Here is a 21,595-nt window from a genome sequence, read left to right as displayed (position 1 = left end):
TCGGTAGCTACAGTAAGGCAGGGAGGCCCGTGCAGCTATTTGAGCATTGAAAATGTGGGATGTACTGTACATTTTTACACTGGGTTTCAAAGAACTGGTATGAGGAAACAAATACCTCAGTAGTTTTTGCACTAATTCAAAGACCAAAGGCCTATAAGAACAGGCCCTGTGGCAGCACTTAAAAGCCAGCTCTCTTTTCCTCTACCATTGGTGATGGCAGCCCTGGGTTCAGAGTCACTAGCTGGAAAAGAGCTCTCCTAGAAAGCCTCTGAATCAGCAGATTTTCTGTGAGCAACAGAGGCCCTTATAACTAAGATGTGCAATGTAGACTCTTACCAGGACTTCATCTTGGTGCATTTATTTCCCCCTTTTACAAATCTTTTCCATTTTAAATTCTTAAGTCATCTACTAAACCTTGGTTGTATCATATATACCAGTTAAAGCTCACTGGCTACCATTATTTCTTAATAGATCACAAAACCTGATTTGTACCAAAGGAAAAAGTTCTTGTGAATGTTTGTGATCACAGTGCTACAGGTGTTTCAGGTCTCTTGTATGTTTCAGATGACAGCCAGTATAGACTGCTGTTAGAAGTGTAATGAGCCATAGTTGTAATTAAAGGTTTTTTAGTAGCCACATTAAAAGGTAAAAGGAAACAGTTGACATATTTTTAATATATTGTACCTAACCTACCCAAAATATTTCAGTATGTGATTAGTATAAAAATTAATGAGATGTTTTATGTTTTCTCATACTAAGTCTTTGAAATCCAGTGTGCAGATTTATAGTACATCTCAATTTGGACTATCCACATCTCACATGCTCAAGTAGTTACCTGTGGATAGTGGCCATTATGTTGGACAGGACAGGTCTAGATTGGGATAGTGGCAGGTTATTTCCTGATACCCTCAAGACTTAACATTCTACCACTGCATACCTTAATAAACTATCATGTGGTTAGCAGTGTTTTATTCCTTTTTTTTTTTTTTTTTAAGATTTTATTGATTTATTTGACAGAGACAGCCAGCAAGAGAGGGAACACAAGCAGGGGGAGTGGGAGAGGAGGAAGCACGCTCCTAGGGGAGCAGGGAGCCCAATGCAGGGCTTGATCCCAGGACCCTGGGATCATGACCTGAGCCAAAGGCAGACGCTTAATGACTGAGCCACCCAGGCGCTCCAGCAGTGTTTCACTCCTTGTGTAGTTGAATAACTTCTGCTATATTCAGTACATAAGCTGACTTAGTTGTTGTGAACATCATGTATAGCTGGCCTCGGTAACATTCAAGAGCAAAGTTTCTTCTCAGTACATTCCCTAATCAGATGTTCGCTGAGCACTTTCAGGATTCACGGCAATTTGAGAGATTAGTTGCCAATCAGAGAATTGGGCATTCTGAAGGATTGGGAGTAGGAAACTTCCAACCCACATCGAGATGATGGGGTGGATTGCCGTTGAGGTTGCCCTACAGATCATATGTTTTTAACGTCTTTCATGTGGCTCTCTCTGCCTCCCAAAATGGCAAGTGGGAAATACAGGAATAAGAAAAACTGAAGAAAGAAAAATACACATAGTGACAGCCAGGGAAATTGAAGGTCCCCTTACAGTCTGAAGTCTGGAAATGTGCTGTAGAATCAGTAAGGATGTTTTCCCACCATACAGGAAGTGAAGGGAAGCGAATTGTTAAGTAAAAAGGAACCCACCTTCCTTCAAACATCTGATTCTTGGTCTAAGGTGGAAACAGTATAATGGCTGGTTAATAAGACCTGTAGCCAACACCCAGTGTCTACCAGTACCCATCAATGTATCCAGTAAACGTGTTCACAAGCTGCTTTTTTTAACCTCCTTTTCAAGTGTTAGAGTCCCTTCCCCACTTCCTCAATAGTAAACTTAGAGATTTGCGATATGATGGCCTCTCTCTTCCCGTTACCTCAGTCCTTTCATGTTTGGATAAGAATAATTTTTTTATTATCCAACCTTCTTGGTAGTTATCACTTCTAATAAAAAAGGGTGCTACAAACAAGGTAGATATGCTTCTGACTATGTATACTTAATCCTAATAAAGATTGGCATTTCTGTTGATGGTGCAGGCTTATGGTATCCACATGTTCTAGTTGGTTCTTTTTCTCCCCTTCTGCTTTTGGTCATATTAATATTGGGCTTAAGCTAAATCAGAGGAAAATAACCTTGACCCTGGTACCAAAACAAGGCCAGTGTTCCCAAGAAAATATTTAATGCTATTTGGCGATTCAGGCTCAGATTGCCCTGGTTTTGATATCAGTAAGGAGGGAAATAGATTGCATTTACTCTTAATTCCAAAATTTCTAAAAGAAATTTGGGCCATCTTTCTAATCCAAGCTACTAGACTTCAGCTGGGGAAACAAGTCAGAAAGGAAAAGGTGATGGAATACCTGTCTGGCTCAGTGGGTAGAGCGTGTGATTCTTGATGTCCGGATGGTGAGTTCAAGACCCGCATTGGGCATAGAGCTTACTTTAAAAAAAAAAAAAAAAAAAGTGCAATTTCTTTTTCCCATGAAATGAGAGATTAACGTCTTTCCTAAGATGCGCTCACAGCCCCCAAGGCTATGTTCCACAAGCTTCTAGAGAGCACCAGTTTATGCCAGGCAGCTCCAGAATCAGGAGTTAGGTCACTAGTGTGTCCGTTTCCTAGGGCTGCTGAAACAAATGACCACAAATTTGGTGGCTTAGAGCAAATCATCTCACTGTTCTGGAGGCCAGAAGTCTAAAATCAAGTGCAGGGTTGGTTTTCTCTGGAGGCTCCGAGGGGCGGTCTGTGTGTCTCTCCTTGAGGTCCTTTGGCTTGTAGGGCCGTAACTCCAGTCTGCCTCTCTTTGCACCTGGGTCTGCACATCTCCTCCCCTGTGTCTGTCTGTGTTTTCAACTGGGTGGGAGGCCCCACGCTTCTACATAGAGGTCAGCTGTATGGGTGGGTACCTTAGAAAAAGCCAGATTTGTCCCATCTCGGGAATTATTTGAATCTATTCCAACAAATGAACTCAAAACTCCAGAGTTTATCATAAAACATGACCAAAATAATTTTGACCCAGGAAATGTTAGGGGGGTTTATTTCTTTATCTTCAACAGTCAAAGATAAACCTCAGTCGCTCTCACAAATTGATTCAGAGTAGTGAGGCTTCCTAGTATATCCATGAAAATACGTTAACTGTGAAAATTAACTATAAATGTATTATCAGGTAAGTGAGCAATTAGCAATTTTTTTTTTAAGGGGAAATGAATAAATAGGAACAAGCCTGCAACCTGTGTCCTGTCCCATGTGTACAGTTTGATCCATGATGGCTTCTTTGCTGAATCAAAATCTGATGAATCTTCAAAACATTATCGTAAGTGAAAGAAGCCAGACAAAAGGTCACATACTGTGCACTTCGTTTGTGTGAAATGTCAAAGGCAAATCTATAGTGACAGATTAGTGGTTGACTAGGGCTGAGGGGATGGGAGGCTGGGGGTGACAGCTAAGGAGTGTGGGGTTTCTTTTTGGAGTAATGAAAATATTCTGAAATTGTGATGGACGCACCGTTGTGTGACTATATTGAAACAAATGCATGTGCTAAAATACACGCATGAGAGTATTCATAGCAAACTGATCACCCCAAACTGGCAACAACCCAAATTTTTATCAACTATTGAATCGATAAATTATGGTTGAGTTTTATAACGGTATTTTCATACAGCAAAGACAATGAACTACAGGTGTGCAGAGCAACATGCTGAATCTCATCAAATATATTTAATAAGACACAAAAGAACAATTTCCAATTACATATATACACATATATATAACTATATAGATATACATTCCAATTATAGAAAGCTCAAAAACAAGCCAAGTACATCTATGCTGTATGAAAAAGCATGGTAGTGGTTACGCTTGGCATTAGAAGTTGTAGTTAGACCGGAAGGTGCAGAGGGCATGTTGGGGGGGTTGGGGGTACAGCAGGCTGTCAGTAATTTTGTTTGGTGATCTGTGTGCTTGATGACACAAGTACTTCAGTTTGAGAAATTTGTTGTGCTTTATGATTTGTTCATTTCTCTCAATGTATAATAAGCTTTATTTTAAAAAATAAGGGGTGGGTCCCACTCTGTGACCCTTTTGATAGAAGTACAGCTATACATCACACATGGGCATAGGAATTTTTAACCATCTTGAAGGAGCCATACCAGGTACATTGATAGCCCCAATGTTACATGTTGCATCCCATAAAACCCAAATAAGCTAAAACCCAAATCAGACAACCCTACCCCTCCACGTGTGAGAGCAGGAATAATGTGAGAATATTGCCTTCATGCTAACATGCATGACTCCACACCAGAGGGCACTGTTGTACACAACCAAGTTCCAAATAAAAGCCTTTATGTACAGGTCAAGACTGATGTGGTTATAAATGTCCAGAATGTGCCTTAATGTTGCTTTTATTTACAGAAAGCGTGCATAAGAAATCTGTTTTCTGAGTAGTACGGGATCAGGACAGCTCAGAGACACTCCTTTAACACTGCATTTGTTCCGTACCAGGTAGGATTTCTAACCGTTTAAATGTTTTTTTAATGTTTAACCTACAACTGGTTGGTTGGTTGGGTTTGTGTTGTATTCTAAAATGCAATTTTATTGCGTAAAATCAGGCTCCCTTTATATAAATTGATCGAGATCGATTCATAGATAGGAAGTCAGTTCCCATGCTCCCTCCACATGCGAGCATGTGGGACAGGGGCGACTATATCTGCCAACACCTGTCTGCCCCCACCAGTCCCAGGTTTGCCAGTGGCTTCTTAAAATGTCAAATCAAATGAACACTTTTCAGTCTTAGTCTTGCTGGACTTCTCTCTGGTGTATGACACCGCTTATTTCTTAGAGCTGTGTGCCTTTGGCTTTTGTGATGTCTCCCCACTCAGTCCTTATTTCTCTCTGTGTTTCTTTCCTTCCGTCTCTCTGAGTTTCTTTTCTTTGGCCTGCCCCTTTCCCGTCAGGGCCCCCAGGATGTGTCTTCACCCTCTGGTTTTCCTATTCTGCATATTCTCGCCGGAGTGACTGCATCCTCCTGTTGATTCAACTGTTCTGTCAGTTCTCATGACTCACAGCTTCATACCTGCAGTCCCGGCTTCCTGCTGAACCTCCCCTCCGGAATATCCCATAGGCACTCGATCTCACTGCGTCCAAATATAAACATTTCCCCCCAAGCTTGTTTCTCCTCCTGTATTCTCAATTTCTGTTGCTGCCCCACCAGCCACTGAAATAATCCAGCTAGAATCAGGAAAGTCATCTTGACTCACTCATCTCCGGCCTCCTCCAGATTAATCAGTTTTCCCCTTTGTCTCCCCTTCCTCCACAACTGTGGTTCAATTTCCATCATCTGCCTTTTCAAGATCTTGCTTCCAGCCTTGCATCCCTCCCACCCACCCTCTTATTCAGACCTCTCCACAGCTTCCCAAGTGAGTCATTCAAAATCTGGCTCCCTTCACCAGCCACCCCCACCCAAAGTCCCAAACCCTTCAATGGCTTTCCATCGCCTACAGAATGTAGTCCAGTCTTAGTCTCCAACACAAGTGCTCCTAGGTCTGCTCCTAATCGTGGTTCCAGTCTTAATGCTCAAGGCCCTTTTCCCACTGTATTTTACCCTCTGGCAGCATCAGCCTGCTTGTGGTTCCCCAGACACACTGTGCTCTTTCTTTATTTTCTCCTGCAGACCCCTCTGCCTGGAAGGCTGCTTCCTCCACTCCTCTCTCTCTTCGCACGACTCAACGCAGGTATCACCTCTTCCAGGACATCTTCCCTGATCCCTGTGTGCTGGGTTAGACACTCCACCCCTCCTCCTGGAGCAACCCGGTGTGCTATTGGCACTTGTTCTTGTGGGTTCCCCACTGGCCTGTGAGCATCTCCGGCCTGCACAATTGCATGTCTGTACCGTTAGGGCCTAGCACAGAGTCTGGCACTGGGTAGTGGTTCCAGAAAGATCTCTGGAGTAGAGGAATGGAGAAGGACTCAGCTTGAGTGGTTAGGCAGCTGGTGGGAACAGTCACCCAAGGAATGAATCTTGGAGGAGGAGCAGGTTTTGACAAAAATGAGGACGGGAGAGGAGCGTGTGTGTCAAAGAGGAGACATCCTGTGAGGTGAGCACATAGAGTGGATATCCCGTATCCAGGTCTAGAGCTCCAGAGAGAAGCTTGGGCCCCTGGGTGTTAGAAACATTTAATTGTGTCAGCTAAGACAAGGCTGACTTCAGGAGGCCTCAGAAGGAAGTCTCCACATGGTCACCTGGGGAGCCAACTCCGCCTTCTTCCAGATCTGGGCCAGGTTCCACATGACTCTGGATGGCAGAAAATAAACAGACACTCCTTCACTGAGACGTGCCAGAGAGAGGCTGCCAAGGCTGCCTGTGACTCTCCCACTCATAGCAACTGTCCTTGGATTTGTGTATTGAATGACTTAGGTTCAGGTCACCAGGCAGGGTGAGAACTGAACCCCACATGCCAAATGCACGAGGAGATCACAGTCAGGAGTGAACCCCAGCCTATGCACAGAACACAAATGCCACCAGTTCCTTGCCTACCCAGAGTCCAGCCTTTGTCTAGAAAGGGCCTGCTTGTCCCCTATGGGGTGGCTTGTCATGACTCTTCCTAGAAATCCACTACCCAAACCCAACCTGGAACCCAAGGCATTTGCTGGAGGAAATGCACCAGAATTTCATTGCATAGCAATGTGGCAGGAAACCCGAGTTCCAAGCAACTATTTCATTAAGGGTTCTCAACCCCACTCCGTGAATTGTGCAGCAAACAACTGCAGGGGCTTAGACAACAAGCCTGTGGAGAAAGAAAAGTAAGCAACCAGGGCTCACAACTCGTTCCCCAACAGCCCACCTGCTGCTGCAAGATCCTGACTGAGCACACAGAGGTCAGTTACCTGTTGCTGGTTTGCAAAGAACACACAGTTTCGGGGTTATCCACCCCACTCGTCATGACCTTATTAATTGACACCCACCCGGAGTGGGGCCAGTGGAGCAGCCATTTTGTATACTTCACTCACCCCCTGTGTTGATGGGTGTGCTGTCTCCAGGATTTTGGAACTGAAGGAGAAAGAAAAGGACAGTGTCTTTAGTGGTATTTGTTCTGCCTCAAAGCTCGAAGACTCAGAAAAGGTCTATCTGCAGGCAGAGAGAATGGAACAGAAACCCGGAGAAGAGCAGAGATGAAAGAACGGAATCCTGACATCTTCAGTCCCTGATTCTCTTCCCACCTGCATCTCAGCGCTCAGCCTCCAGGAGACACCTTGGACCCTTATGACAAATTCCCTGCATTCTGAGTCTGCTGACTCAACTCCAATTCACTGAGAAGCCTCATACCGGGAACGTGCCATACTGGGTGCTGCGGGTCAATTGCTTAACCTCTCTGGGCATCTTTTCTTCATCTGTCAACTGGGGGTCGGAAGATTCTTCACAGGATCAAAGGAACTAAGTGAAATAATTTAGTGAAAGCGAAAGTGCCAATGATACCGCCACCCACATGGCAGGCCTCTTCCCTGAGGGACCAAAGACACCCCCTAAAGGTCTGGAGAGAAGACTCTGGGGTCATTCAGATATTGGTGATAGGTCGTTGACACCCAGAATTAAAGAAAAATCAATTCTTTCACCCGCTGAAAGAGGACTGGAGTATTCAGTGCTTCCAGAACAAGCTGTGGCATCTTTCTCTGGATTAGCTTCTTGAGTTTGCAGGTCTAGACATTTTGTCCAGTGAACACTTCTCATTGCCTACTGGTATCCATTCTCTCATTCCTTCCCTGACAGCCCCTAGCCATCCGGCCCCCCTGCACCCTATGCTCAGAGGAGGGAACTGACTTTGATCCTAGATTCAGGGTGGGCCTGAGCTGGGTAAAGTCAATTTGCCCATTTCCCTGGGCAAATCAGGGTTTTCAAGAGGCCAGCTGGTCCAAGCAGTGCACATGAAGCTGAATCTTACTTGAAATGTTGGCTCAGGGATGCTCTCTGTTCTTCTGGATGTAAAGATGGAAATATGCATCCCTCTTAGCTACTGACCGTCATCCTACAGGCATGAGGGAAATTAGCCTCAGGATGAAGCCAACCTCATGAAGGCAAAAGAGAATTTGGACAGAAACAGGCCGCTGAAGACATCGGTGGACTGTTTGTCTTACGTCTATGTGAGCCCCTGTTCAATTGGCTTTTCTGTTACTGGCAAAACAGTATCGTAACGGATAGAACCAGGCGAATGTCTTTGGGGTTCATAATTCCATGAAAGCAGACATTTGTTTGAGCAGGGCAGTGTTTCAACAGGAGCAGTGCAAGTATTTGAGATGAAAGACCGTTATCTCAACCACGCACCTACCCCAAGATGACTCCGCCAGTCATCTGGTTTGGCTATTCCCCAGTATTTACCAAATTTGTCCCTCTCCTGAGACTCTCCGGCACCTCGGAATTCAGCACGTCTAGACCCGCGCTCGTCTTCCTGCCCAAACCCCTCAGCCTCTGCTGAGTCCACAGTCCCTGATTGTGATCTGCTGACCGAGTCCAACAAGGCCAGCTGTCACCAATGCCGCCACTTCCTCCCACCTCCCTCCTATCAGTCCCCAAGTCACACTTCGACCTCTCGGTTCTGCCCTTTGGTTTGTTTCTTTTTTTTTCATTACCCTCATTTAGGCTCTCTTCCTTTCTCTCCCAATTACTAGTCTGTTGAATCATACTTACTGCTTTTTCTGATGGATTTTTTTTTTAACAGAAAGTTGGGATCTTGCTGCATACCCACGAGTGCACTAAGTGAAAAGGAGGGGACAAAACTGTATACAACATGCACATCCCTACTCATGAAATAGTCTTTGCAGAAGTGAGTTTTGATAGTGGTATAATAGTCCATTGTATGCGCTTCAAAATGTATTTAATTGTTCCTCTGTTATTGAACATTTTAAAAAATATTTTAGTTAGGGATGCCTGGGTGGCTCAGTTGCTTGAGCACCTGCCTTCAGCTCAGGTCATGATCCCAGGGTCCTAGGATCGAGTCCCACGTCAGGCTCCTTGCTCAGCAGGGAGCCTGCTTCTCCCTCTGCCCACTGCTCCCCCTGCTTCTGTGCACACTCGCTCTCTCTGACAAATAAGCAAAATCTTTCGAAAGATGTTATTTATTCATTTGAGAGCACAAGCAGGGGAAGTGGGGGGGAAGCAGTCCTCAAATAAAACGTTCACATGCTACAAGAAAAAAAAGGGAAGGGAGGGAGGAAGAAAGAGAGGGAGGAAAGGAGGGAGGGAGGAAGGAAAAAAGGGAGGGAGGAAGGAAGGGAGGAAGGAATGAAGGAGGGAGGGAATGGGGAAGGAAAGAAGGAGAAAGGAAAGACAGAAAAGGAAGATAAAGGAATAAAAAAAAGTATATACAATAAACAGAACAGTAAATTGTTTCCTCTAGGAGGCAGTACTGGGAAAACACTTGTAGCGATTTTAGATTTTCATTGTGTTTGGAATTTTTACAATAAACATGTTTTATTCTTAGAAGCAGACAAATATCCAGAGAGCACTTAATAAATGAATGAATGAATGCATAAATGAATGAGTGAGTGAAAGCCACCATAAGGGCCCCACAAAACTCTCACTCGTTGGGTGGGCTGGCAGCTCCCCTGCCTCGGGGGGCCGCTGGCACCAGTAGAACTCTGTTTCTTGACTGCCCACACTCGGTGGGGGGGGGCATTCAGCCAGGACTGCAGACTGGTCTGTGTTCAGGAGCAGCGGTGGTTAACTTTCCAATGGGGAAACTGAGGCATGCTGGGAAAAGGAAGTCAAGCAGGGGGTTAGAGAGAGGCAGGGTGGGCTGGGACCCACATGTTCTAGTAGCTAGTATCATGTTCTTTCCGTGAGCGGTGTTCATGTGGATGGTGGCCAACAAGGGACTTTCCTCCTCCACCCTCCTCCAACCAGCAGCGCAGCAATTCACCTGTTTGCTCTTTGGCAAGTAAATGAGTTTGGCAGGGTTTATTGTTTGCCTTTGTGTTTTTCATTTTTTACAGCACTGAATTCTTAGGAAAAATGAAGAGGGTACTCTTCACTTACTGTGCCCCTATAGAAATGTGGAGGTTCTGTAATGACTGCAAGTAACTTCCCGCACTCTCCACGTCTCCTTACCTACACATTAGCTGCGGGTTACTGGGGAAATATTTCTGGAGCAGTAAATCTGATGATCGAGCTCTACAGCCTAGAGCTTTGCTATCCCTGGGGGTCAGATCTTAAGCCATTCTTACCAGTTCCCAACAGAGCCTCTCCTCTCTGGCCCGAGCCCCTTCCTCTTGGCTCCTGGCCACACTCTTCCATCCCCCAGGACTGACCTGGAGAAATGGGCTGTTCCCAGAGTTAATGTGTCCTTGACGCATGGCCAGACTCCACAATAACCTTCTTAATGAAACAGGGAAACTGCAAAGTTCAAGTGGGTGTTTAGCAGTGAGCTTTGGCTCATATACTCAGTGATCAAATAGCAATAGAGTCCTCAAACAAAGACCATAAAGTTCTCATCTCGACCTTGAAGAAAGATGGTGGGGTCTGGGAGTTCTTCAATAGGCCAGGCAGCTGGCCGGCAGGTGTTAGGAGCCGGCTGGGGGTTTTAAGCAGACAGCTGCCGAGTCTAAGGAGCCAGCTGATGCTGTAAAGGGAGAGACCCCTAAGGGGCCGGGGTCCCCAGCCTCTGCTGGTTTCAGCTCTGACTTATGTGCTTAGATTCAGTTGTATGGTGTGTTGGGGCACGATGGTGGGGAACGTCAGCAGTGACTTTCCTTTATGTCCCTGGGGGCCCTCCACCCATTTTCTCCCACGTCTCCATCCTGTTCTCTGTTGGCCCTTGGTCAACTTTCTGTGGCAAGAGACATGAGCAACAAAGGGCCGTGTGTCTTCTGAAAAGGATGTTGAAACGGAAGTGAACATGCCTGTGTTTTCAGAACCTCCCATTTGCTGGCCACTCTTCTGGGTTCTTAACCTTTCTGTGTGCCGTGAGCTCACTCCGCTGGCAGGCTGGCCGAGCCTGGGGACTGCTTCTCAGAATGCTGTTTCTAATGCCTAAAATAAGTGCAAAGGGAACCGATCAAATTGAAATACAGTTACCCAAATAGAAACAAATCTGCGATATGGAAAGTAAATCCTACTTTATTAACGCGTTGAAGGACAAAATCTAGCAGTACGTCTAATAGTGACTACGCTTTTGAAGAGGTGACGAATGGAAGTGGTAATTCACAGTCTCTGCAACAATTGTAATGTGCTATGAAAACATATGTGACTCCGGCAGGTGACAGAGTCACAGGTCCCCTGCTACACCATGGTTTGTGGCCCACGTGCTTAATCGAAGGAAAATCTAAATTGTAGTTGGAAAAGCAGGGTGTCATCTTTTCCTTACTTATATTTTACTGACCCTCTCAGTTCTCTCTGTGGGCCCCTGACTGAGCCAAGTCAAGCCTTCTGCCTGCAACAGGCTCTTTGCAGGGTCTGCAGCCAGGCCCCCACCTTTATTATCACCCTTGCCCGTAGCCCCCCACTCCCTTCAGCATCTCCTTGGCGCTCTTTCCTCAGGGCTGGGGGGTAACGTCAGATTTAGATGGACTTGGCAAGGGGCAGGGATTGTATGGAGCTCTCCCGGTAAACCAGCTGGTAGACAGGAGATGTCAACCTCCAAACCCAGGTCTGCCAGCACTCAAAATAATGTTCTTTCCACCAGGCCCCAGTCATCCATGAGAACTTCCCCCAGAAGAGCAATGAGTGCTTCCGCCTCCCTAGCTCGGAATGGTTCGTCTAAACAAAGGGCAGCCAGTCGGACCTGCAGTGAGAGAGCTTTCAAATGCTCCTCTTGCACAGCCGGCTTTGCCTGCCTGCTCGTCGGGCTCTGGTCTGGCGCACCCAGCATGAGGGCAGGTCACAGTGTCGTTCGGTAAAGATTTCCTAATGCCTTCTCCCGTCATGGGCCCTATGAAAACTGCGGGAAAGAATCCAACCCCAAACCTGTCCCTGCCAAAGCCAGACATTTGCTTGTGCTTATTGTCTCTGTGTCCTACCAACATCAATCAGAAAGTGTCTTTGGCTGGACACAGGGGAGATAAAGGTCACGGTGTCCGGCGCACCCTGCTCTGAGACTGAACAAAGGCCGACCCACAAAAGGCAGGTGTCTGCTTCCCCTTTCTCTGCAGAGGATTACAGAAGCTGCCCACCAGACAGAGCTCTTCCTGAGAGGCTCCTCTGTCCCCCCCCACTCACACTCCGTCACTCTGCTCCGTTCCCTTCATGGACCCAAGACGGCCTTGCCTATTTCATTCATTCATTCATCTACCCATTCGCTCTCCATCATTTGCTGAGCATCTAGATATGTGGATGAAGGTAATCTCACCAAGCTCATAATCATTGGATTAGATTCCCTGTTAAAATGGATGTAAAGGGGCGCCTGGGTGGCTCAGTGGGTTAAGTGGCCGGCGATTATAAACACAGAAGAGACAGAGCTTTAGTTCTAATCTGAAGGACTGAAGGATGGAAACCTGTCCTCCCTCCCCGGCAGCCAGGGCCCTCTGGACAGCCACAGGACAGTCCTAATCTGTCTTCTCAGCACTGTCCTGTGTAAACCCTTGGCTCCAGGAGTTCTGGTCTGGCTTAGTCTTATACCAGCTCCCGGACAGGACGTGCTGCTTGGGCCTTGAGAATCTCTGCCATCCCTTAAGGCCCAGAGGGCACCAGCCATCCTCTGGACGGGTGGGCATCTTTCCTGCCCACAGTGAAGTGAGCGCCCTCTCCTCTGAATGCACATGCTGTTGTCCACGCTCTTTATCTGACGACGGCCACGCGAGTACGACATCGTAGGCGCTGGATGTTGCTGTGTTACTGTGGCTCAGCCATGCCTAGGTCTCCTCTCCAAGTTCTGGAGCTGCTTCTTCGTCATATTCTTACATCTGCACCTTTTTTTCAGTGACCCCAAGTCCTTGTCCCTTCATCCCTGAATATAACAACTATGTCAGTAGTTTGAGCTGCCTACTTGGGGCCAGGCCTTGTTCTTTTTTTTAGTTTTATTGAGGTGACAAAAAAAATTGTAAGATATTTAAAGTGTATAACGGGACGAATTGATATATTCACATTGTGAAAGGAGTCCTACCATTGAGTTAATTAGCACATGCATTGCCTCATATATTTATCTACCTTTCTGTCTTTCTTTCTCTCTTCTTCTTTCCTTTCTTTCTGGTGAGAACACTTAAGTTCTGCTCCAACCCACAAAAGACAGGTGTCTGCTTCTGCTTTCTTTACAACCGATTTGATTTGGGGGCCTGTCCCTTGGGTGGCAGCTGCAAAAGGTGGGGCACTCGATGTGTGGACAAGCTCCTTCCAGGCAGATAACAGCAACCGGACGTGACTGTTGGAGCAGGCTGGAGGGGAGAAGGCAGGAGGATTTCGAGGCCTAGGCAGCCAGTCCCTAGCGGGGTGCTAAATTAGAAGCCAGAGCCTCAGGCACAGGGTGCAGAACGTGCGATCAAACCTCCACCAGGGAAAGACGGGGAAACGGGCACTCTGGCCTCGTGTCCCTGTGCTGAGCCCCGGGGGGGAGAGCGGCGGTGCTGGGCGCCCGTTAATAACTACTTTTTTGCTAGCTTTAGTCCTGTGGGTCTTGTGGACACGAGCTCCATTGGCTTTCAGAGCGAGGTGTTCTGAAGGCCCGTCTCTCACGTGGGAGTCTTAAAAGTTGGGGTGCTAGATGTGTGGTCCAGACTCTTCGCTCCTCACAGGTAGTGAAATCATCTCCTTTTTTAAAAAAATGAGAAAATAGGGATCCGGGTTGTAAAAGTGAATTGCTCGAGGTCATATAACTTGTTCCAGATAATATTCCTTCCTTCTAACCCAGGGCTTTCACTAGGAAAAAACTGACAGTGCGTGTGAATTTTAGACAGCAGGGCGACATTGGCTATCAGCTCACTACTCCAGCTTATACCCAGAAAACACTCATGCCCAAGCAGATTTTCGTGGGAAAGATCCTGGTGGTGCCGGCGGCGCCAGGGATCTCTAAACCTTACACTTCAGATCAAACGGATGCCTGAAACTGCAAAGTAGAAGCTCGAAAGGTTTGGTGGTTAAAAAAACAAAACAAAACAAACCCAAAAAGCCCCAACGTACCGCGAGCAAGAAGCCTGGTCTCTGAATCAGGTTCACTTCCTGAGAGCTGGGGCAGCAAGTAACCATTCATCCTTTCTTTCGTTCGTGTATTCGGTCAGCGACTGTGCCCTGCATCTCCCTGACGGAGCTTTACTCTAACGATGGGGCAGAAACGTAAAACGTAAGTGAAATCCGCGTCAGACGGTGACCTCAGGGAAAGAACGACGAGCACACGCACGAGGACGGAGGACGAAGTCTCACGAGGCGTGCGCTCCGTGGCGGGCAGCTTCTAAGGCTCTGCGTGTAGGAATTTATTTAATCTCTCCAAAGCCTCTGGGAGGTGAGCAGCAGTACGCGCCCAAAGTTTGTATTAGAAAACTCAGGCACAGGATGGTTTTGTAACTTGCCACAGGCCACAAAGCTGGTAAGTGGATTCGGGCCGTCCGGCTCTGGGGCCTGCATCTCCCACGTCTCACTTCTGTTCAGAGGACAAGGCCGGTGAGCAGGTAGCTTCTGACCAGAAGGATCGGGAAGGCTTCATGGAAGAGCTGACATTTGAGTTCATCCCTGAGGGTGAAGGAAAAGAACGTTCTGGGTTGGGAGAGGAGATGCAGAGATAAAAAAAAAAAAAAAAAAAACACAGACGTTGTACTGGGTTTAAGCGCCTGGCGTGGAAGGAGTGGGTGGGTGACGTGGGGGGAGGGGGTGCGACCTCCCTGACAGTTGTTCGGCGTTATTCTGAAGGCACTGGGAACTTTCCACCTATCCCTTCCTATCCCTTCAACCAATATTTATTTAACATCTAATTAAATGCCCGCTTAAACACCTAATTTAACACCTGTTATGTATTTATTTAACCCCTAATTTGGGTGGTGGTAGAGGGGAATAGTGTCAGCGATCAAAGAAATACAACTGAATTGAAGACACAAGAAATAACACTTTTCAAAACTGTAGACAAGTTAAATGATAGGATACAAGAGGTGTTCCAAGGTAACGTGTGATGAATGGTTTGACAAACCACACGGTCTTGCAAATTTCAGGGTATATTAATTCTCCCTTTGGCTTGGGTTGAGGGTTTGCAAGGGCAAAGGAGGAGAGGAGTCTGGGAAGTCTGTTGGGGCAGTATGTGGATGGAGGCCTTCAATAATGGGGCTACCCAACCAGCTAGCCCTGGACTCCCAGCTGCAGGAACAAAACGGTCAGTTTTGGAACTGGCTGCCCAAGCACCCTGTCCCTAATCCCCATCACACCCCAGCAAGAGCAGAATTCCTGTCCTCAGAGACTGGGAGTGAGGAGCTGGCTCCGATAAGGGCCTGACTGTCTGGATCTGGGGTGTCCCGGGCTGAGTGTGTGGTCCCACAATTCACAGTGAGAAAATTCTGAAGCCTCCCTGCCAGGTCATGTCCTAAACGTATAGTTTTCATCAGGAAAAACTGTCCAAGATATGGAAGTGGACAAAAGTGATTCCATACTAGGTTGCCTTTCAGTGGAATGCTTATCACTGCCTCTCGGAATCTCTGTCATTTTCTGAATCTATAAATTAGTGAAATTTGACTGATTTCTTATTAATTAGGCTATTTTCCCAGCTCTGTAGGAATTGAAGTAAGCTTGTAAAAAAATTGTTATTAATGCAAGTGGTTCTTATCTGTAGCGATACAAATGAATTTTGTCTGGTAAAGATACAAGTGAGCTCCCCTCTGTAGAAAAGAAAACCCCAAACATTACATTCTCTTGCACTGGTTCTGCGTGTGTTAGCAAAACCATTTTATCTTTCCTCATTGCCTCTCTGTTCCTCACATTCTCCTTTGAAACGGTCTTAACATCTTACTGGTGCCCTTATGAATTAATGGGTTTGCTTAAAATCTTTGACCTGTGTTCATTTTATATTTGCCTGAAAGTCGTATTTTTACATTTTTGAAAAACCGTCCTTTAACACTTAATTCCTGCAGGTTCTCCAGCAGCTAGGTTAATCAGAAGGAAGGAAATGCCACAATTTCCATTAATGAACCAGAGGTAGTTTCCAGCAACTCTGTGGAGCTTGTTGGCAGCACTTTGAGAATTCTAAACGGAGTTTTAAACAGGTGCTTTAGGAGAACTTAGAAAAGAAAGGGAGAAAACATTCACTGCGTATATTGCCAATTACCATGCTAGGTGATTTACATATATTATCTCACTTAATCCTCAGGAAATCTCTGAAGTAGGTATTCTTGTCCTAATTTTGCAGGTGAACAAGCAGGAAATAGTTGAGTAAGTACGGGAACTCCCATCTGCAGGTGAAGTCGTGTAAGTGGAAAATTACAGTCATGGTTCGTGAACCCCAGTGGTTAAAAGGGCACACTATAAATAAGGGTGTAACATGCAATAAACATGTGAGTGAGAGGATAACCAGCAAGATTAAAGTCATAAATCAGTAAAACCGGTGGAACGCTCAGCCGCGCTCCTAGTTAACATGGCTGGAGCCTGAAGGCTTCTTTAGGTAACCTGTTTCTTGAGACGTCAGTTAACAGCACAGCTTCCCACACACCCACCCTCTGCGGTCTGCCTCCCCTTCTGGGCAAGAGACAGCGAACTTCGGGTCCACTTCAGTGCCCGCCTTCGAGTCCGGATAATCTCAGGGGGATGTGTGCTCCACTGGCAGGAGGCAGGGCCACCGACCAGGAGCTGAAGGAAGTGGAGTCACCTCCTAGAAACAGGAAGGGTAGTCTCCTCCCCTGTGTCTGTGATCTTCAGCTCACTGCAAGAGTTATTGCAAAATGGCATAATGCTAACATTTAAAAGCTGGGTAGTGACATTTTTCTCTGTTCTTGCCTCTCTATTTCATAAAGAAATAAGGTTACTGTTAAGGGAAAAAATATCTGGAGGGGAAAAAGGTTTAAATTATTCATTTTGATTTGGGCCCACCGTCTAACAGCAGAGAGGGGAGAAGGCAAAGGGAAGGCCGGATGGTGCCTGGTGTTCTCAACACCCCTCGGGAGCTGGTGCGGCCCCTGCTGCTCCCAGGCCACTGGCTCTTCCTGTCAGGGTCTGGCCTCCCCGGGGCCAACAGCCCTCTCTATCTTCCACCTGCCAGATGCCTCTTTCTCTCGGACACCATCTCTTGGAAAATGCACGGCCGCTCAGGGAGATCCTGCGTCTATAAGATCTGCTGGCTTAGGCCCTGAAGGTCTCTTTAGGCCTCATTTCTCCTCTGGCCCCCCTGTCCTGGCTTCAGTTCTCACCCAGCTCCCCTTGTCTGCGTTTGTGCGTTTATCTCATCAGCCTATCCCGCGTCAAACACGCACGCGTGCACACGTGACACAGACTAGTGTGTTCCAGGGTCTGCAACCTCACAGCAAATATCTGTCGGTAATAAATCAGAGCCTGGGGTTCCTGCCTAGCGTGGCCTGCGGCGGACCCGTCCGCGCGGCCCCTGGGAGCTCCTGCCGTCGTTGGGGACACCGGGTGGCCCCCCGGCTTCTGCTCCCTCAGTGCCTTCTGGCAGGTCTGCCCAAGTCATTCGGAAGAATTTGGGCCTCACATTCCACCACCAACGCGCGAGGGCGGCTCCAGGAAAGCCCCTATCACTCCTCGTCCCCGGGCGCCTGTTGCCCGTCGGGCAGAGAACCGCTGTTTAGAAGAGGTGTTTTGCCACTGCTGCCTGCAAAGGGGTGCCCGTGAGGCCTCCGGGTCCCCAGCCAGCAGCGGCTGTCGGCGCAGCTGGGCCGAGGGAGCCCGAAATCGCAGCAGGGGCCGGCGCCTCCCCCGGGCTGTCACAGGAGCCCCTGCCCGGCCTTCCTTTTCCTGCCGTCACCCGAGGGGTCTCAGCGACTCCGACACAGTCGTGGCGCCTCAGGAGCCTTCCTTCTCCCCAAATCCCACCCGGAAGTCTTTCTGGGAAACGGCCTTCCTCCACTCTCACCGGACGCCCAGGCGTCCCTCGGGACAGTAAGTGTGTCGGGACAGCTTTGGCGGACGCCTGTCTGAAACCAGGTGCCCCTGTCAGGGCCCCAAGCCGCTGACGCGTTGCTTCCTGTCGGTGGAAAGCGAGCGGCTGGGCTGCTATGCCTCCGTCGTTGAGTCTCCGCGTTCTTCGGAACCACCTGACCCCGGGATCGCGCTTCCTTTCCGAAACCCTGGGTTTTTCCCGATGACCTTTCGGAGGCCTGGTCACGCGGCTTTCCGCGTTTCTATTTTGAGCTCTGGGCTCTGAGCGGCATGAGAATGGCGCAGGCTGCAGGTCTTCCGGAGGCACACCGTGGGGACGGGCAGGGGGCGGCACACTGTGGGGACGGGCAGGGGGCGGCCCTGAGACAGGACGGGTGGGGGGACAGAGGCCGGCAAGCACCGCCCTCTGGCTGCCCTCATCCTGGGGGACAGGGCGAGTCAGGAAACCGTGGCAGAGGAGCCACACAAGGCCACCTGGTGCCAGAGCCAGGGGAAGGTCAGTGCACCATTGGCCGTCGGGGTGGATGAGGGCGGTGAGAGGGGCTGCCCACTTTTCGGATGGCGGTTTCAGGAGAGTGGCGGCCGGAGACAGGCAGCCTGGACGAGTTAAGGAATGAGTGGGTGGCTGGCCAGTGGAAATCCTACGTGTAACCTATTCTCGCAATATTGTGTCCTGAGAGGAAGGGAAGAGATGGCCCCAACGTGCCGAGGGGAGACGGCGGCGAGAACTGGCTTGGGTTGGTTGTGTTTGTTTTTGCCCTAGAGAAACGTGTGGGCACACAGAGAGGAGGCCTGTAGAGAAAGGAGGAGACTGAAAGGCAGAGATGGAGGATGTGATGGAGCAAGCCCGGTCCCCGTGAAGGAGGAGCCTTGGAAAATCGGACCAAGGTGGCAGTCTGTATTAGCTGCAGCAGCGTGTGGCGCCCCGTGTGCCACGTCTGACAGAGTCAGACAGCTGGCCTGGAGCTCTCGGCTTCGCGTAAAGGAGGCGTCTCCTAAACGACCCCCAGATCTGAATCTTGGCATCTTATTAGGGCACGGACCTGGGGCCCCAAGCCGTGTTGTGAGAAGGACGTAGGTCCCCAAGGAAAAAAAAGAGGGTAAGTTGGCTGTCTTGACCAGGCCTGTAGGCCCTGTGCCAATTTACTCATGCAAGCACCTGGACAGTGGAACAAAAGAGAAAGAGAGAAAGAAAACCCGCACACAGAGGACGGCCAAACCCACAGAGCAGGCTTGAGTCCATCTTTACTTTCGGTTACCTATAAGGAAGACGTAGATGAAAGAGCAAGAACAAGGGGCGTCTGGGGGTTCAGTCAGTTGAGCATCTGACTCTTGATTTTGGCTCAGGTCATGATCTCAGAGTCGTGAGATGGAGCCCTGGGTCGGGTTCCTTGCTCAGCGGGGAGTCTGCTTGCCATTCTCTCTCTCCCTCTCCCTCTGCCCCACTCCCTGTTCACTTGCTCTCTCTCTCTCAAATAAATAAATAAAATCTTAAAAAAAAAAAAAGTAAGACTAAGAGGCTCAAGCCCTCAAATAGATCCCCAGCCCTTTCAACTTCCCTCCCTTCCACTGCATGGAGGATGCAGAAGAGGAGAAGAAAGCCTCCAGGGGCGCCTGGCTGGCTGAGTTAGAAGAGCAAGCGACACTTGATCTCGAAGTCATGAGTTTGAGCCCCATATAGAGGGGTATAGAGATTACTAAGAAAAAAAAATAAAAAAAAATAATAATGATAAACAAATAAATAAATGTAAGAAAGCCTCCAGCCTGAGGCCTGGGATTCTAGTGTACCCTGCCTGGGCTCCTTGGTAAACACATAACAGACCTTCCTAACTGGTGCAGCAAGTCATCGATCTTCTCAGTCCCAGGAACAAGTGGGGTCTGGGGCCAACTCCCTTAGCATGGATGCTGGAGAGCCTAGATTTGTGCCAGCCTGTTATTTTTTTTTTTTGAAGATTTACTTGTTTCTGTTTGTAGAGAGAGAGCAAGCCGGGGTTGGGGGGTGGAAATCTCAAGCAGACTCCCTGTGGAGCATGGAGCCCAACTCAGGGCTCAATCTCATGACCCTGAGATCATGACCTGAGCCAAAACCACGAGCTGGACACTCAACCGACTGAGCCGCCCAGGCGCCCCTGTGCCAAGCTGTTCTAACACAAGAAAGCACTCTAATATCTGCTGAATGAATGACTACCTGTATTCATTATAGTTTGTATTAGAAAAAAGATCTAAAAAGATCTCTAACTAGCACAGTAATCCTATTGAGAGCATAAAAAGTACTCTAAATTTCTTTTGAATATCTCTGTGTGTTAAAAAATACATAATTGGCAAGTGAAACCCACGATTTCACAAATATTATTCTTTAGTACAAGGCTAAGAAAAAAAAAGAATTGATTTAAAATTGATTTCAGGAAAAACCGAAGTAAAACAGTATTACCAGGAGGTTGGGCAGTCATCAGACTGAGCTACACTGTCTCTGCCATCGCCTGCACCACCCGGGAGGGCCTGCATCACCGTTCTGCCCGGGCTGGGGGAGAGGACGACGTTCCCTGAGAGTCAGGCGCTGGGCGGGCATTTTGCATAGCTGTCTCCTGTGACCTGGCAACAGCCCTCTGAATATGATCTCTTCAGAAGTCTCATCAACCTTAGACAAGTTAGATAACTTGTCCAAGACCAATCAACTGTAAATGGCGGAGGCAGAATTCAAACACAGCTCTGGCTGACGCCTCAGCCTCGCTCCTGTTACTCTGCCAGGCGAGGAGAAGAGAGTGAGTCAGTGCTTACAACATGTTCAGCTCAGGGGAGGAAGCAGAAGGGAGTTTCCTTGGGAGGTTCTCAGTTTCTATGAAGTCAGTGGGGAGGCCACTGCGGCGGGGGGGGGGGGGGGATCTGATAANAAATCATCCTGACGGCAGCTTCCATCCTGATATGATAGAAAATTAAAAGAAATAAGAGCACTGGAAAAGAAAAGCCCTTAATAGGTTTGCAACCACCCGTGGCCCCTCATGTCCAGAACTAATACTTTTAGTATTAGGAATTTATCTACTGCAAGATATTTTTACACTTATCCCCATATTTGAAGGGCCTCAAGTTTTCACAATTCCCCCCCTCACAGGAATCTCTACCTCCTTACTACTCAAAGTGCCGTCTGTTGGACCCATAATAAGGTGACCAGCCATCCTGGTTGGCTTGGGGCTCAGGGTTTGTTTGGGACAAGGAAATTCCAGTGCTGACACTGGGATAGTCCTGGGATATGTTGGTCGCCCTAATGAGTAGCACCTGGAAGCTTGTTAGGAGTGGGGAATCCTGGCCTCATTCCAGATCTATCGAATCGGAATCTGCACTTGAGCAAAATCGTGTGCCCATTCAAGTCTGAGAAGCAGTGCTGTGGCTGAGACATGGGTGTAGTGGGTGTAATGGTAGCCCCCTGCAGTAGTCGGGTTCTCCAGAGCAACAGAACTAATAGAATGTGTAGGTATGTATAGAAAGAGGTTTATTTTAATGAACTGCATCACATGATTGTGGAGGCTTGGCAAGTCCAAAACCCAGTGGGGGAGGC

The 21,595-nt window shown here is 48.0% G+C and overlaps 1 protein-coding gene and 1 long non-coding RNA gene across 2 annotated transcripts; one reads left to right on the top strand and one right to left on the bottom strand.

Annotated features, from left to right (window-relative positions):
• Positions 1-9,485: 9,485 nt before the first annotated feature.
• LOC103678472 lies at positions 9,486-14,947 on the bottom strand. Its single transcript, XR_572690.2, has 3 exons — positions 14,140-14,947; positions 10,257-11,061; positions 9,486-9,783 (listed from the first exon to the last, which is right to left on the bottom strand). It is a non-coding gene; the product is annotated as an uncharacterized LOC103678472 (long non-coding RNA).
• A 2,113-nt stretch (positions 14,948-17,060) lies between these two features.
• On the top strand, positions 17,061-20,713 carry LOC121103148. The gene is made up of 3 exons (XM_040632330.1): positions 17,061-17,140; positions 17,587-18,042; positions 18,808-20,713. The coding sequence occupies exons 1-3, from the start codon at positions 17,061-17,063 to the stop codon at positions 19,118-19,120; spliced, it is 849 nt and encodes a 282-aa protein (XP_040488264.1). The 3' UTR covers positions 19,121-20,713.
• The last annotated feature ends 882 nt before the right edge of the window (positions 20,714-21,595 follow it).

Source organism: Ursus maritimus, unplaced genomic scaffold (assembly GCF_017311325.1).
Source record: "Ursus maritimus isolate PB19 unplaced genomic scaffold, ASM1731132v1 scaffold_17, whole genome shotgun sequence".
Taxonomy (NCBI): Eukaryota; Metazoa; Chordata; class Mammalia; order Carnivora; family Ursidae; genus Ursus; species Ursus maritimus.
This window is presented reverse-complemented; position numbering and strand designations above follow the sequence as displayed.